Here is a 14,931-nt window from a genome sequence, read left to right on the forward strand (position 1 = left end):
AGGCCGAGGTGGGCGGATCACAAGGTCAAGAGATCAAGACCATCTTGGCCAACATGATGAAATCCCATCTCTACTAGAAGTACAAAAATTAGCTGGGCATGGTGGCGTGCGCCTGCAGTCCCAGCTACTTGGGAGGCTGACGCAGGAGAATCACTTGAACCCGGGAGGCAGAGGTTGCAGTGAGTCGAGATCACGCCACTGCACTCCAGCCTGGTGACAGAGTGAGACGCCATCTCAATAAAAAAAAAAGAAAAAGAAATTCCTAAAGCATATACTTCTGGAAGAAGGAAAATGATTCCTAAAAGGTGTGACGTGAATAAGGAATGTTAAGCAGAAAAACAGATAAGCATATAGACAAATCTAAATGATAACTGTATAAGACCAAAAAAAAAAAAAAAAGACAATTTGGGGGATAAACAATGAACAGGATAAAACTAAAATACAAGATGAAAGGGATAATGGTTTCAAAGTATTTAAGTACCCTGGATTGTTCAGCAAACAGTGATGATACTGTGTATTTTAAGATCTTCAGTAATGTGGGCATGCTTAAGTTTTAGCGGCAATCATTAAAAGAATAGTAATACAAGAACCTCCAAAGATGAATAATGACCCAAGCGGAATTTTTTTAAAACTTTCAATCAGTTCTTAGAAAAAAGTGGGAGGGTGTTTGTGTATGTGTTGAGGTGAGGAGAAGATGAGGGTGGAAAACAGAAAAGACGGAAAAGAGAAACAAAGGGCATAAAATAAGATGGTAAAAATAATTCCAAATATGTCAGTAATCACAACATACATAAATAAACTAAACCAGTCAATAAAAAGATAGTAACTGTCAGTATAGCTTTAAAAACAACCATAATAAAACCTATTGACATGCTGTCTTCAAGAGACATTGAAAATATAAGGCCAACTTAAAAGTAAAGGATGAATTAGATAGTGGTTTGGTGATGGTTATACAACTTTTTGAATATACTATAAGCCACTGAATTATACACTTTAAAATGGTTAAGATGGTTAATCTTATGTGAATTTTTTTTTTTTTTTTTTTGAGACGGAGTCTCGCTCTGTCGCCCAGGCTGGAGTGCAGTGGCACGGTCTCGGTTCACTGCAAGCTCTGCCTCTTGGGTTCACGCCATTCTCCTGCCTCAGCCTCCCGAGTAGCTGGGACGACAGGCGCCCACCACCAAGCCCGGCTAATTTTTTGTATTTTTAGTAGAGACGGGGTTTCATCGTGTTAGCCAGGATGGTCTCAATCTCCTGACCTCGTGATCCACCTGCCTTGGACTCCCCAAAGTGCTGAGATTACAGGCATGAGCCATTGTGCCCGGCGATCACTAAATTTTTTTTTTTAAAGTAAAAAGATGACCTCTGAGGCTGGGCGCAGTGGCTCATGCCTGTAATCCCAGCACTTTGGGAGGCTGAGGCAGGCGGATCACAAGGGCAGGAGTTTGAGACCAGCCTGGCCAACATAGTGAAACTCCATCTCTACTAAAAATACAAAAAATTGGCTGGGCTTGGTGGTGGGCACCTGTAATCCCAGCTACTTGGGAGGCTGAGGCAGAAGAATCACTTCAACCTAGGAGGTGGAGGTTGCAGTGAGCTGAGATCACGCCATTGCATTCCAGCCTGGGCGACTGTGAGACTCCGTTTCAAAAATAATAATAATAATAAAATAAAAAATAAAAACGATAACCTCTAACAAACACTAACCAAAGGAAAGCTGGGACACCTGTATTCATATCAGACAAAAATAAACTTTTTTTTTTTTTGAGACGGAATTTAGCTCTTGTTGCCTGGGCTGCAGTGCAATGGCGCGATCTCGGCTCACTGCAACCTCTGCCTCCCAGGTTCAAGTGATTCTCCTATCTCAGCCTCCTGAGTAGCTGGGATTACAGGAATGTGTCACCACACCTGGCTAATTTTGTATTTTTAGTAGAGACGGGGTTTCTCCATGTTGGTCAGGCTGGTCGCGAACTCCCAACCTCAGGTGATCTGCCCGCCTTGGCCTCCCAAAGTGCTGGGATTACAGGCATGAACCACCGCGCCCAGCCAACTTAAAGGCAAAAAGGATTATTTAGGAAGGCCACAACACAATCATAAAAGTTTCAATTTACCAGGAGGATACATTAATTCTAAATTTGCATGTATACACTGGCCTCAGAACATATTAATTCAAAATTGTAAGATTTGCAAAGAAAACTTGACAAATCTACTATAATAAAGGACAGTAACAGACCCCTATCAATAATGGAAACACCAAGCAAGTAAAATATTAATAAAGATATAAATATTTGAATAAAATAATAAACAAGTTTGATTTATTGGACACATACAGTGCCCTGCAACAGTTAGAGAACATATATCCCAGAAAGTTCAGGCTAAACATTTTGAAATAAACTTCAGCTACTAAAAAGAGCAAATTACGTTAAAAAAAAAAAAGATGAACTTGGAATAAATTTTGTTTCACACAGCTGAGAAAAATGCAGCCTCATGAGAACACAGACAACAAGATTTATTGGAATCTAGATATTCTACCACTTTTCCCCCTCTTTCACCAGTTCCTAATTTTTAAGGAAAATGACCACATATAGAGAAGCTAGGTCCCTTGTATGAGAAAGAGGGATAAATTATAATGATTTGCAATACACGACTGACATTTATGACCTCTTTCCTATTTACATTTTAGAGTTTGGGTCAGAGTACATTTCGTAGAGGCAAGAATCACATAACTAACGTCGTTCCTTAAAGAGCTAAGAGACACACACTTACCTTCAGGGAATGGCCATGAAGAAGGAGTGACAAACTAAAGCACCAATTTATAGACTACTCTAAAGGGAAAATTAAGAGTTACAACTGAAGGATTACATACAAAAATACTCACTGCAGAAACATTTTTAACAGCAAAAAATTGGAAACAATCTGCATATTCAATAAAAGGAAAACAGTAAAAAAAATGATAGTTTAGAAGACTAGAAATATATCTAGTATGATGTTTATGGTTTGTTGGATCATTATTTTTGTTATTGATGTTTTCTAACTTTTTTATTTTTATTATTATTATTATTATTTTTTTTTTTTTTGAGACGGAGTTTCACTTTTGTTGCCCAGGCTGGAGTGCGATGGCACGATCTCGGCTCACCGCGACCTCCACCTCCCGAGTTCAAGAGATTCTCCTGCCTCAGCCTCCCAAGTAGCTAGGATTACAGAAATGTGCCATCACACCCAGCTAATTTTGTATTTTTAGTAGAGATGGGGTTTCACCATGTTAGTCAGGCTGGTCTCAAACTCCTGACCTCAGGTGATCCACCAGCCTCGGCCTCCCAAAGTGCTGGGATTACAGGTGTGAGCCACTATGCTGGGCTGACTTTTCTACTTCAATCATAAGCAAAAATATAGCTAATGTTTTTGTTTAATAATAACAGTGATAACAGCTTCCATTTATTAACTGCCTATGTACAGACACTGTATGTATTAGATATTTTACAAACAGTTCATTAATCTTCACTACTATAAGGCAGGTATTAATAGCCTCATTTTACATAAAGTAACATGGTCCTTGGGCTTCTGTTTTCACCAGTCACCTGTTTTCCAATATGAATTATGCATTATTTTATAAAACAACCAATTCTCTATTGTTCAGGATATGCTCTCGTCTCTTGGTTTGATGTCTGGGTTTAGGAAGCTGTTTTAGAACAGCATCATGGTCACACTCAAAGATATGCTGATGTGGAATGATTACAGCTTAAACAGTGTGGATCACTTTCCACAGAAAGGAGACTTGTTTATTCACTAGAGATTCTTAGACCTCGATTTTCTTTTCTTCCCACACTAATTTCACATAAGAGAACAAAAATAGGTATTGCCCATCTATTAGTTTTCTTAGCATTTTCCTTTTTACAAAATTCATACAGTGCCTCATTTGATCCTTACAGCACCAAGTGGGGCAGATGGGAAGTATGGTCTTCATTTTAGAGATGAAGAAAAGGAGCTAAGAAATTAAAATGTCTTGCTACTAAGTAGTGGGTAAAATCCATCTCTCTGGAGCCTGCATCCTTTCTATCATATTTATCAACTGGGAAGACTTTCACATAACCCTATTACTTACTGGGGAAATACTTGCTGTCTTCTATAAAAGGGCAGCTTATATATATTTAAAATTATTTTCTTAAATTGCTTTTGAATATTTTGTATTTTTTAATTTTCTGTAGAGATAGGGGTCTTGCTATGTTGCCCAAACTCCTGGCCTCAAGCAATCCTCCCACCCTGGCCTCCCAAAATGCTGGGATTACAGGCATGAGGCACTGTGCCTGGCCTTAAATTGCTTTTGAGACAGGTTGTTCCAATTCTTCTATTGGTCTTCTGAAGGGTAAAATTCCAGCCAGGTTTCCTAGTTATCTTTTAAAATGTAATAGCCATTATGGACACACTCATCAAAATGTTAACAGTAGTTATCTGTAAGGGGCGGGATTTCATGTAACTTTAGTTTTTTTCTTTAAATTTCTGTTAAAAATGAAATGCTTCATGTTCTCTATACCATCTAGGCTAACACCATCTTTGCATCCCTTACTGCATTGTACATAGTAGGCATTCAGTAGCAAGTGCTGAATAAATCTGCTTCCTAAACTTCCACCACATCTGTGTACCCTCCATGTAATTATTTACTTATTTCTTTAAACCAATCCACTTTTTACAACTAGCCTTATCCTAAGTGACAATACATTTGTATGAAATCATGAGTTTGATACACTAGTTTCATTTTTTCCCTAATATATATTAATAGATATACAACTAATCAAATTTAAAATACTGATATAACTAAAATAACCTCACCAGTGGTACATGTGCTGAAAAGCAATAAAGTTAACTTGAGTCTATCTTTTTTTTTTTTTTTTTGAGACGAAGTTTCACTCTTGCTGCCTAGGCTGGAGTGCAATGGCGCAATCTCAGCTCACTGCAACCTCTGCCTCCCAGGTTCAAGTGATTCTCCTAAGTAGCTGGGATTACAGGCGCCCACCACCATGCCTAGTTAATTTTTGTATTTTTAGTAGAGACGAGGTTTCACCATGTTGGCCAGGCTGATCTCAAACTCCTGACCTCAGGTAAACCACCTGCCTCAGCCTTCCAAAGTGCTGGGATTACAGGTGTGAGCCACTGCGTCCGGCTTGTTGAGTCAATCTTTGACCTTCTTCTTCACTTCCCATAATATCAATATCTAAGGATAGTCATGCATCACTTGATGATGGGGATACGTTTTGATAAGTGTGTTGTGAGGTGATTTTGTTGTGTAAACATCATAGTGTACACTTACACAAACCTAGGTGATACAGCTTACTATACATCTACACTATGGTACAGCCTATTGCTCCTAGGCTACAAACCTGTCTATCATGTTACCATACTGAATACTGTAGGCAACTGTAACACAATAGTGAGTAACTGTATATCTAAGCATATGTAACCTTAGGACAAGTATGGTTACAAACATGGTATTATAATCTTATGATAGCATATTCGGTCCATTATTGACCAAAATGTCATTATGTGGAGCATGACTGTACTTTCAATCTATACTTTATTATGACTCTTGCACTTACTTGGACCTCTCATTCTGGCACAGGCCCTCATTATCTCATGCTTATCTTGGTCATCTTAATGCAGCAGACTCCTAGAAGTCTCCTTGCCTCCAATCTTTGCTCTATTCTGTATTCTGCCATCAGACTGAATCTTCCTAAAATAAGCTTTGGCCTCTACCCAAATTAATCTAAACTTTCCAGGCCACTGGAAACAATCACTTGATGGCTTCAGGAAAAAGTATTCAAAAAACTGGTCCTGGCCTACCTTCCTATCCCCATCTACAAGAATCGATTTAATCATTAGTTTCAGAACAGGCATTGTGAACTTTGTCTCTATTCATTCCTTGCCTTTAACCTGAAAAATCCCAGCCCCAAGTCACATTTCTACCTACTTCAAATAGCCTCACTTCTGGCCGGGTGCTGGTGGCTCACGCCTGTAATCCCAACACTTTGGGAAGCCGAGGCGGGCAGATCATGAGGTCAAGAGATTGAGACCATCCTGGCCAACGTTGTGAAACCCCATCTCTACTAAAAATACAAAAAGTAGCTGGCTGTGATGGTGCGCGCCTGTAGTCCCAGCTATTCAGGAGGCTGAGGGAGGAGAATTGCTTGAACCCGGGAGGTGGAGGTTGCAGTGAGCCGAGATCACGTCACTGCACTCCAGCCTGGGCGACAGTGCGAGACTCCATCTCGAAAAAAAAAAAAAGACAAATAGCCTCACTTCTAAGAAACTTATCTGACCATTAGAATCTGCATTAATATCTCCATTTCTGAAAGCCACACTATATCAGCTGCTGCTCATGACATTTACCATGCCCCACCTTAAACTCTAGGCTATTTGTCTCCTCTACTATAGGTTCTTTAGGGTAAAACTATGTCTATTGTATCTTGTCATGTAATATGTATTTAGACAGTAAAATATTTGTAGTTAATCAATGAAGCAAAGCAGGCTCTTTTTGTTTGTTTTGGAGACATGGTCTCACTCTGTTGCCCAGACTGAAGTGCAGTAGGGCAAACACAGCTGACTTTAGCCTTAACCTCCTGAACTCAAGTGATCCTCCCACTTCAGCCTCCCGAGTGGCTGGAACTACAGGTGCGCATCACCACGCCCGGCTATTTTTTTTTAATTTTTGAGAAGATGAAGTCTCACCATGTTGCTCAGGCTGGTCTCAAACTCCTGGCCTCAAGCAATCCTCTAACCCCAGCCTCCCAAAGTGCTGGGATTACAGGTGTGAGCCACCACACCCAGCTGCGGGCCCCTAAAGCAGCCAGCAAAATAAGTCAAATCCCATTCAACATACTTCAAAGGACCACCCAATTGTTTTTGTAGCCAAAGAAAACTATTCTCATAGACATTAAATGTCTGTAATTTCTGTGCTTTGCTTTTATCAGTGCACCATTAGCTAATGTCTAGGTTTAGCTATAATGTAGTCCACCCCATATGTGGATGCCTCTTAAGCAGGTTAACTTTCTTTTTTTTGAGACAGGGTCTCACTCTGTCACCCAGGATGGAGTGCAGTGGCACAGTCTCAGCTCACTGCAGCTGAGACTCACTCAGCCTCCTGGGTTCAAGTGATTCTCCCGCCTCAGCCTCTGGAGTAGCTGGGACTACAGGCATGCGATGCCTGGCTAATTTTTTATTTTTAGTAGAGACAGGGTTCCACCATGTTGGCTAGGCTGGTCTCTAAATCCTGACATCAGGTGGTCCACCTGTCTTGGCCTTCCAAAGTGCTGGAATTACAGGTATGGGCCACGGTGCCCGACCATAAGCAGATTAACTTTCTAAACTTGCATGATTCTCTAGTGTTATCACTAGGTTATTCTTTCTGGACTCAGTTTTTCTATTTATAAGATGACTTTAAGATGTCTTCTAATCCCTTCACAGCATTTTATTTCATCTACATATTTATAACAGGCTAGGTACTTTACTAGAACCTGTTTTTAGTGTCAAAACAGATGCTCAGATGCTAATCATTTTCTGGTACTCTCTACATTTTGGTAGAGAGTACAAGGTATTTCACACATATTATTTCACTTAATCTTCAAAACCCTAAAATGTAGGTATCTTTAGCCTAGTATTTCTCAACCAGGGGAGACTCGGCCCCACCCCAACCTTTAGGGGACATCTGGCAATATTCTGAGACATTTTTGTGGTTACAATTTTTACAGGTTGTAGGGGAAATGGCCCCTAGTGGGGAGAGACCAGGGATGCTGCTAAACATCCTGTGATGCGCACCACAACAAAAAAATTATCTGGCTCAAAAAAATAGTGTGGAGCTTGAGAAACCCTACTGGCCTCATCTTTCAGTTAAGAAATCAAAGATTTAGAAAGCTTGGCGGGGTGCGGTGGCACACGCCTATAATCCCAGCACTTTGGGAGGCCGAGGTAGGCGGGTAAGTTGAGGCCAGCAGTTCGACCAGTCTGGAAAACATAACGAGACCTCATCTCAAAATAAATAAATACATAAATAAATGAAAGCTTAACTTACTTGCACAGAGTTACACAGACAGTGAGTGAACAGGGATCTAAAATCATCTCTGTATGACACCAAAGGCAATGGCACATTCCATCACACATACAAATACTGATGACCGTTTCTGACAGTTTGTATTGTTTCTTATCATTGTCTCCTCTCCCCCATTTAGTCTTGATACTTTAAATTCTGATAATCAATATCAGTCAATCTTATCCAGGAAAAGGATTCAGAAGCAGCTTTCTCAGACTCTCAGGTCAGATTTGAGAAATGTCTTCTTGTGCTCCAGTTACTATATTTAGAATCTAAAGCTTGACAGTAGCAATTCACGTATTGTACTGTGATTGCATGACTATTTCCCCTTTAGACTGTAAGCTTAAGAGGAAGGTATTCCTTTTTATTTTTGTATACCTAGTGGCAAGTAAAGTCTCTCAGCACAGAGTATACATTTCATAAATGTGTGTTAAGCAAATAAAACAGACTAAATTACACAACGTATCCAAGGATACAAAGCTACTAAATGACAGAACCAGGATTCAAATCCAAGTCTCTCCATTGCCAAAGCCTACAATTACTCTCTTAATAAAGCTAAAAATTAGATGTTTATCTTCTCTTTATCTTGCTTGTGGGAATTCTTTGATCATAAACACATCAGAAATTATATATATATATATATACACACATTATATATATACACACAAGTTCCTGTTTTAAAGATAGCTTATAATCATATGAATTTTCTTGTAAGAGCTTCCAATTTTAATATCCACATTCTATAAAAGCTTGCAAGGTAGTTAGCATGTAATAATAGTGGTAATCTCTCCTAAATACCAGAACTATAAAGGAGCTATGGTTTTTTATTTGATAGTCTTCCTGAATTCAACACTCACTGCCTAGAAATTGATGTTATTTTGAGTTGTCACAGGAACTGTGTATAAAAACTAAGGTAGAATCTCTTAGGAAAAAATAACTCACTTTAACTTTAGCTTTTATTTCTTCACTGTTCCCTTCTTCCTCATTGCGGGGTTCCATGCCAGAATCCTCCTGGATATCTTTGTTTAGTACAGAGTACTCTTCTAGTAGAGTGTCAAACAAAACTATTCGCTTGTTCTTGAAGAAGCCATAAAAATAAGCATTGCTGTGGGAAGAGCGTTTAGATCCTAAGGAAAAGACAGTTCAAAGCATGGAATATAATTAAAAAATTTGGGGTCCTTTGGAGAGACTCCTAGAAATTGAATTACTGGAAAGGACATTAACATTTTCAAATCGTTTAATATGTGAAGAAAAACCATATCAACATAATTCACCACCAGCAGTGGAGAGTGTCTGTTTTCTGCCAATAAATGTGCTCATCACAGCTTTATAGCAGTAAGTAAATAAGTAAAGCCTAAACATCCAACAGTTACGGAATGATTCAATTATAGTAAAACTATGAAATGGAATTTTAAGCGGCCAGAAAAAAATTATACTTCCAAAGAATTTTAACAAGAAAAAGCTCACCAACATATTGTGAAGGATACAAAACTTCACATATATCAGGTTCCATTATCGTCAAGAAAAAATGTACATGTATTAGGTTGGTGCAAAAGTAACTGCGGTTTTTGCATTGTTGAAATTTGCTGTTTGATATTGGAATACATTCTTAAATAAATGTGGTTATGTTATACATCATTTTAATGCACATTTCTCACTTTATGTTTTTTGCTAATGACTTATTACTTGCTGTTTATTTTATATTTATTTTAGATAAGGGAAATTATATTAGACAAAAAGCAAATTCAGCCATGTGCAGTGGCTCATGCCTGTAATCCCAGCACTTTGGGAAGGTGAGGCAGGCGGATCACTTGAAGTCAGGAGTTCGTGACCAGCCTGGCCAACATGGTGAAACCCTGTCTCTACCAAAAATACAAAAAATTAGCCGGGCATGGTGGCGCACGCCTGTCATCCCAGCTACATGTGGGGCTGAGGCATGAGAACTGCTTGAACCCAGGAGACGGAGGTTGCAGTGAGCAGAGATGTCGCCACTGCACTCCAGCCTAGGCAACAGAAGGAGACTCTGTCTCACAAAGAAAGAAAAAAAAAAAGGAAATTCAAGCAGTTTTCTTCTTTGAGTTCAAAATGGGTCGTAAAGCAGCAGAGACAACTCGCAACATCAACAACGCATTTCGCCCAGGAACTGCTAACGAACGTACAGCGCAGTGGTGGTTCAAGAAGTTTGCAAAGGAGACGAGAGCCTTGAAGATGAGGAGCGTAGTGGCAGGCCATCGGAAGTTGACAATGACCAATGGAGAGCAATCATCGAAGCTGATCCCCTTACAACTACACAAGAAGTTGCCGAAGAACTCAATGTCGACCATTCTATGGTCGTTTGGCATTTGAAGCAAACTGGAAAGGTGAAAAAGCCTGATAAGTGGGTGCCTCATGAGCTAAGCGAAAATAAAAATTAAAAAAAAATCATTGTTTTGAAGTGTCATCTTCTCTTACTTTACACAACAAACCATTTCTCTATCAGACTGTGAGTGAGACGAAACATGGATTTTATAGAACAATGGGTGATGACCAGCTCAGTGGGTGGACACAGAAGAAGCTCCAAAGCACTTCCCAAAGCCAAACTTGCACCAAAAAAAGGTCATGGTCACTGTTTGGTGGTCTGCTGCCAGTCTGATCCACTATAGCTTTCTGAATCCCGGCAAAACCATTACATCTGAGAAGTATGCACAGCAAATCGATGAGATGCACAGAAAACTGCAACGCCTGCAACCAGCACTGGGCAACAGAAAGGGCCCAATTCTTCTCCAAGACAACACCCAACCGCACATTGCAAAATCAATGCTTCAAAAGTTGAACAAATTGGGCTATGAAGTTTTGCCTGATCTGCCACATTCACCTGACCTCTTGCCAACTGACTACCACTTATTCAAGCATCTCAAGAACTTTTTAAAGAGAAAACGTTTTCACAACTAGCTGGATGCAGAAAATGCTTTCCAAGAGTTTGCCAAATCCCGAAGCACAGAGTTTTACCCTACAGAAATAAACAAACGTATTTCTTGTTGGCAAAAATGTGTTGATTGTAATGGTTCCTCTTTTGATTAATAAAGATGTGTTTGAGCCTAGTTATAAGGATTCAAAATTCATGGTCTGAAACTGCAATTACTTTTGCACCAACCTAATAAATATTAACAGAAAAGCATAAGCCCATGCCTATTAGGAAACATACCAAAATGTTGAAATGTTTATCACTAAATTCTAGAATTAGGGATTTTTATTTCCTTTCTTTTCCCAAAGACTTTTAAAATCAGCATACCTACTTCTAAAATTAAAGCAATTTTTATAAAGACTGGAAGAAGACATACCTTTTTTTCTTTTGAGACAGGGTCTCTCTGTTGTCTAGGCTGCAATGCAATGGCATAATCATGGCTCACTGCAGCCTTGACCTCCTGAGCTCAATCAATCCTCCTGCCTCATCCTCCTGAGTAGCTAGGACTACAGACACATACCACCACGCCCGGCTAATTTTTTGTAGAGACAGGGTCTTGCTAAGTTGCTCAGGCTGGTCTCTAACTCCTGGGCTCAAGCAATTCTCCTGCCTTGGCATCCCAAAGTGCTGGGATTACAGGTGTGAATCACCACAGCCGGCCCATACCTAAATTTTTAATAGCAGCTAACAGTACCTGAACTACGGTTGATTTTTATTTTCTTCTTTATGCACTTCTTTGATTTCTAAATGTCCTACAGTATGCAGTGAGTTGAGTATAGTGATTAAGAGCATAGACTTTGGGTTCAAATCTTGGCTCTGCCATGTATTAGTTGTGTCAATTTAGAAAACTTTCTTAATTTCTTTAAGCTTTAGTTTCCTATTTATGAAGCAAGGCTAATATCTACCTCATTGGGTTACATTATGGATTACATGAGATATTCTAAGTGAAACAATTAATATGCTGTCTGATCTGTATACTACTACTGTTATTTATATACTTTTTTCAAAAAAGAAATGATACATTTATTTATCCTAAGAATTTGAAGTCTCTCACAAAAAACATGAATTTTCTATCTACTCATATTTCTAATGAAAAGTACTTGGCAGTATGTTTAGTAGTAAAACTTTGACAAATAGAAGCTATTATTTATTTATTGCATTATTACATTTCTTTTTGGTTTGGTTGCCAGGAAGAGCCAAACATGTTTGTTTATTTTGTCTGTGTTACCCTTTGAAGTCCCATCCTTCTATCTCTATCTTTCCTGATCCTAAATTTTTTTTTTTTTTTTTTTTTTGAGATGGAGTCTTGCTCTGTTGCCCAGGCTGGCAGTGGTGCGACCTCTGCTCACTGCAGCCTCCGCCTCCCGGGTTCCAGCGATTCTCCTGCCTCAACCTCCTGGGTAGCTGGGATTACATGCACACGCCACCACACCCAGCTAATTTTTGTATTTTTATTAGAGACGGGGTTTCATCATGTTGGCCAGGCTGGTCTCAAACTCCTGACCTCAGGTGATCTGCCTACCTGGGCCTCCCAAAGTGCTAGGATTACAGGTGTGAGCTACCACACCTGGCCGCTAATCCTAAATTTTTAAATTAATTTAAAAATATTTATTAAACACTATCTGAAGTTATTTATGAAAGTTAAGCAGATTGTATGCACACAAATAAAAGTAAATTAATGTCTTACTATCTCCCACCGGTCCAGGTATCTCAAAGTGTGGTCCAAGGAATACGCCAAAATCACCTAGGGGTACTTGTTAGAAGTAGATACTGGAAACACCTACTAAGTCAGAATCTCTGGGAATGAAGCCCAGGAATCTGTCTTTGAACAAACTCTCAAGGGACTTTTATACTTACTAAAGTTTAAGAATCCCTGGCAGGGTGCTGTGGCTCATGCCTGTAATCCCAGCACTTTGGGAGGCCGAGGCAGGTGGATCATGAGGTCAGGAGATTGAGACCATCCTGGCTAACACGGTGAAACTTTGTCTCTACTAAAAAAATACAAAAAATTAGTCGGGCATGGTGGCGGGCGCCTGTAGTCCCAGCTACTCAGGAGGCTGAGGCAGGAGAATGGTGTGAACCCGGGAGGCGGAGCTTGAAGTGAGCCAAGATTGCGCCACTGCACTCCAGCCTGGGTGACAGAGCAAGATTCCATCTCAAAAAAAAAAAAAAAAAAAAAAGAATCCCTGTACTGTACTGTAAGCTTTTTATATCGTTGTGCCTGGCATATCGCATACAGTCATGTACCGCATAATGACATTTCGGTCAACAGACGACATATAGGACAGTGGTCTCACAAAATTATAATAAAGCTGAAAAATTCCTATCACCTAGTGACCTCATAGCCACCGTAATGTAGCAGAGCACACTATCTTTTCTATGTTTAGATACACAAATGCTAATCATCATGCTACAACTGCCTACAGTATTCAGTACAGTAACATGCTAGATAGGTTTGTAGTCTAGAAGCAAGAGGCTATACCATACAACCTAGGTGTGCAGTAGGTAACACCATCTAGGTTTGTATGAGTATAATGGTGTTTGCACAACAATGAAAAGCCTAATGACGTATTTCTCAGAACATACTGCCATTATTAAGCGATGCATGACTGTATATTCAATGATGCTTATTTACTGAATGGATTAATGATATCGCTTGAGGTATAAAGTAATGTATTTGAGAACTCCAAAAACCAAAACATTCTACAAAAATGTAAGGCATTGCCATTTTTTGTTTAGAATGCTTCCTCTTAACCTCTTAGCAGCATTTAACATAGCTGACCGCTTTATCCTTAAAACACGATCTTCTCCTGGTTTTTGAGACACCAGTTTCTCCTGGTTTTCTTCCTACCTCAAGGGCCTCTCCTCCTTAGCCTCCTTCCTGGCTGTTTCTCTGCTGACTCTGACCCTGGTCCCCTTCTCTTAAGTGCCCTCATGGATAGCACTGAACACCATCTATGAGTCAGATACTTCTAAATCTGTATTTTTAGCGCTGACCTCTCCCTAAAACTCCAGACTCATACATACAGTTACCTATCTGACATCTCCACAGGGATGTCTATAGACATATTTGTTGTTTGTATTCTTGTGTGTAGTCTTTTTTCTTGTCCAATATTAGAATTTCCTTTCAGAGTTTAGGAAGTGTCACACTACGTGAGAGGCTGCTTCTCATTTGAGAAATCTAAAAGGCCAGATATTTGTTTCCCCAGCACGCCGAGCAGCTAGCCCCATGCCCTGGCTCAGTCAATCAGATGCGCCCCTTAGGGACTCTGAATAGTTAGCTAATTACATAAAAAAGCAAAGCAGTGAGGAATTAATTCTACAGGTGCTAGTGGCTGAATCCAGTGTTCTGAAGTAGCCACAGCAGTGTCCTCACCAGACAGGTTCTGCAATATGATTATAAGTTCCTAGCCTTCCTATGTAACAGCCCATTTTCTGAGCTTCGTAAACTTAATTTTCCTGTGGATTTTGTGAGATATCAAACGTTGTTTTTTTTTTTTTTTTTTTTGAGACAGGGTCTCACTCTGTTGCCCAGGCTGGAGTGTAGTGGCGCGATCTCGGCTCACTGCAACCTCCACCTCCCAGATTCAAGTGATCCTCCTGCCTCAGCCTCCCCAGTAGCTGGAACTACAGGTACGCACCACCATGCCCGGCTAATTTTTGTATTTTTAGTAGAGACGGGGTTTCACCATGTTGGCCAGGGTGGTCTCGAACTCTTGACCTCAGGTAATCCACTGCCTCAGCCTCTCAAAGTGCTGGGATTACAGGCATGAGCCACCACGCCTGGCCAAATACTGTTGGGTTTTTTTTGGTTTTTTTTTTGAGACAGAGTCTTGCTTTGTCGCCCAGGCTGGAGTGCAGTGGCACGATCCTGACTCACTGCAACCTCTGCCTCCTGGGTTCAAGCAAT

The 14,931-nt window shown here is 40.0% G+C and overlaps 1 protein-coding gene across 1 annotated transcript in view; it reads right to left on the reverse strand.

The window, feature by feature from the left end:
• Positions 1-14,931, reverse strand: part of ZMPSTE24 (zinc metallopeptidase STE24) — a 44,059-nt gene that overhangs the window by 12,112 nt on the left and 17,016 nt on the right. The window contains 1 exon segment of the mRNA NM_001132985.1: positions 9,020-9,204. Coding sequence (NP_001126457.1) covers positions 9,020-9,204 — 185 coding nt within the window.

This window comes from Pongo abelii, chromosome 1 (assembly GCF_028885655.2).
Source record: "Pongo abelii isolate AG06213 chromosome 1, NHGRI_mPonAbe1-v2.0_pri, whole genome shotgun sequence".
NCBI classification, from domain to species: domain Eukaryota; kingdom Metazoa; phylum Chordata; class Mammalia; order Primates; family Hominidae; genus Pongo; species Pongo abelii.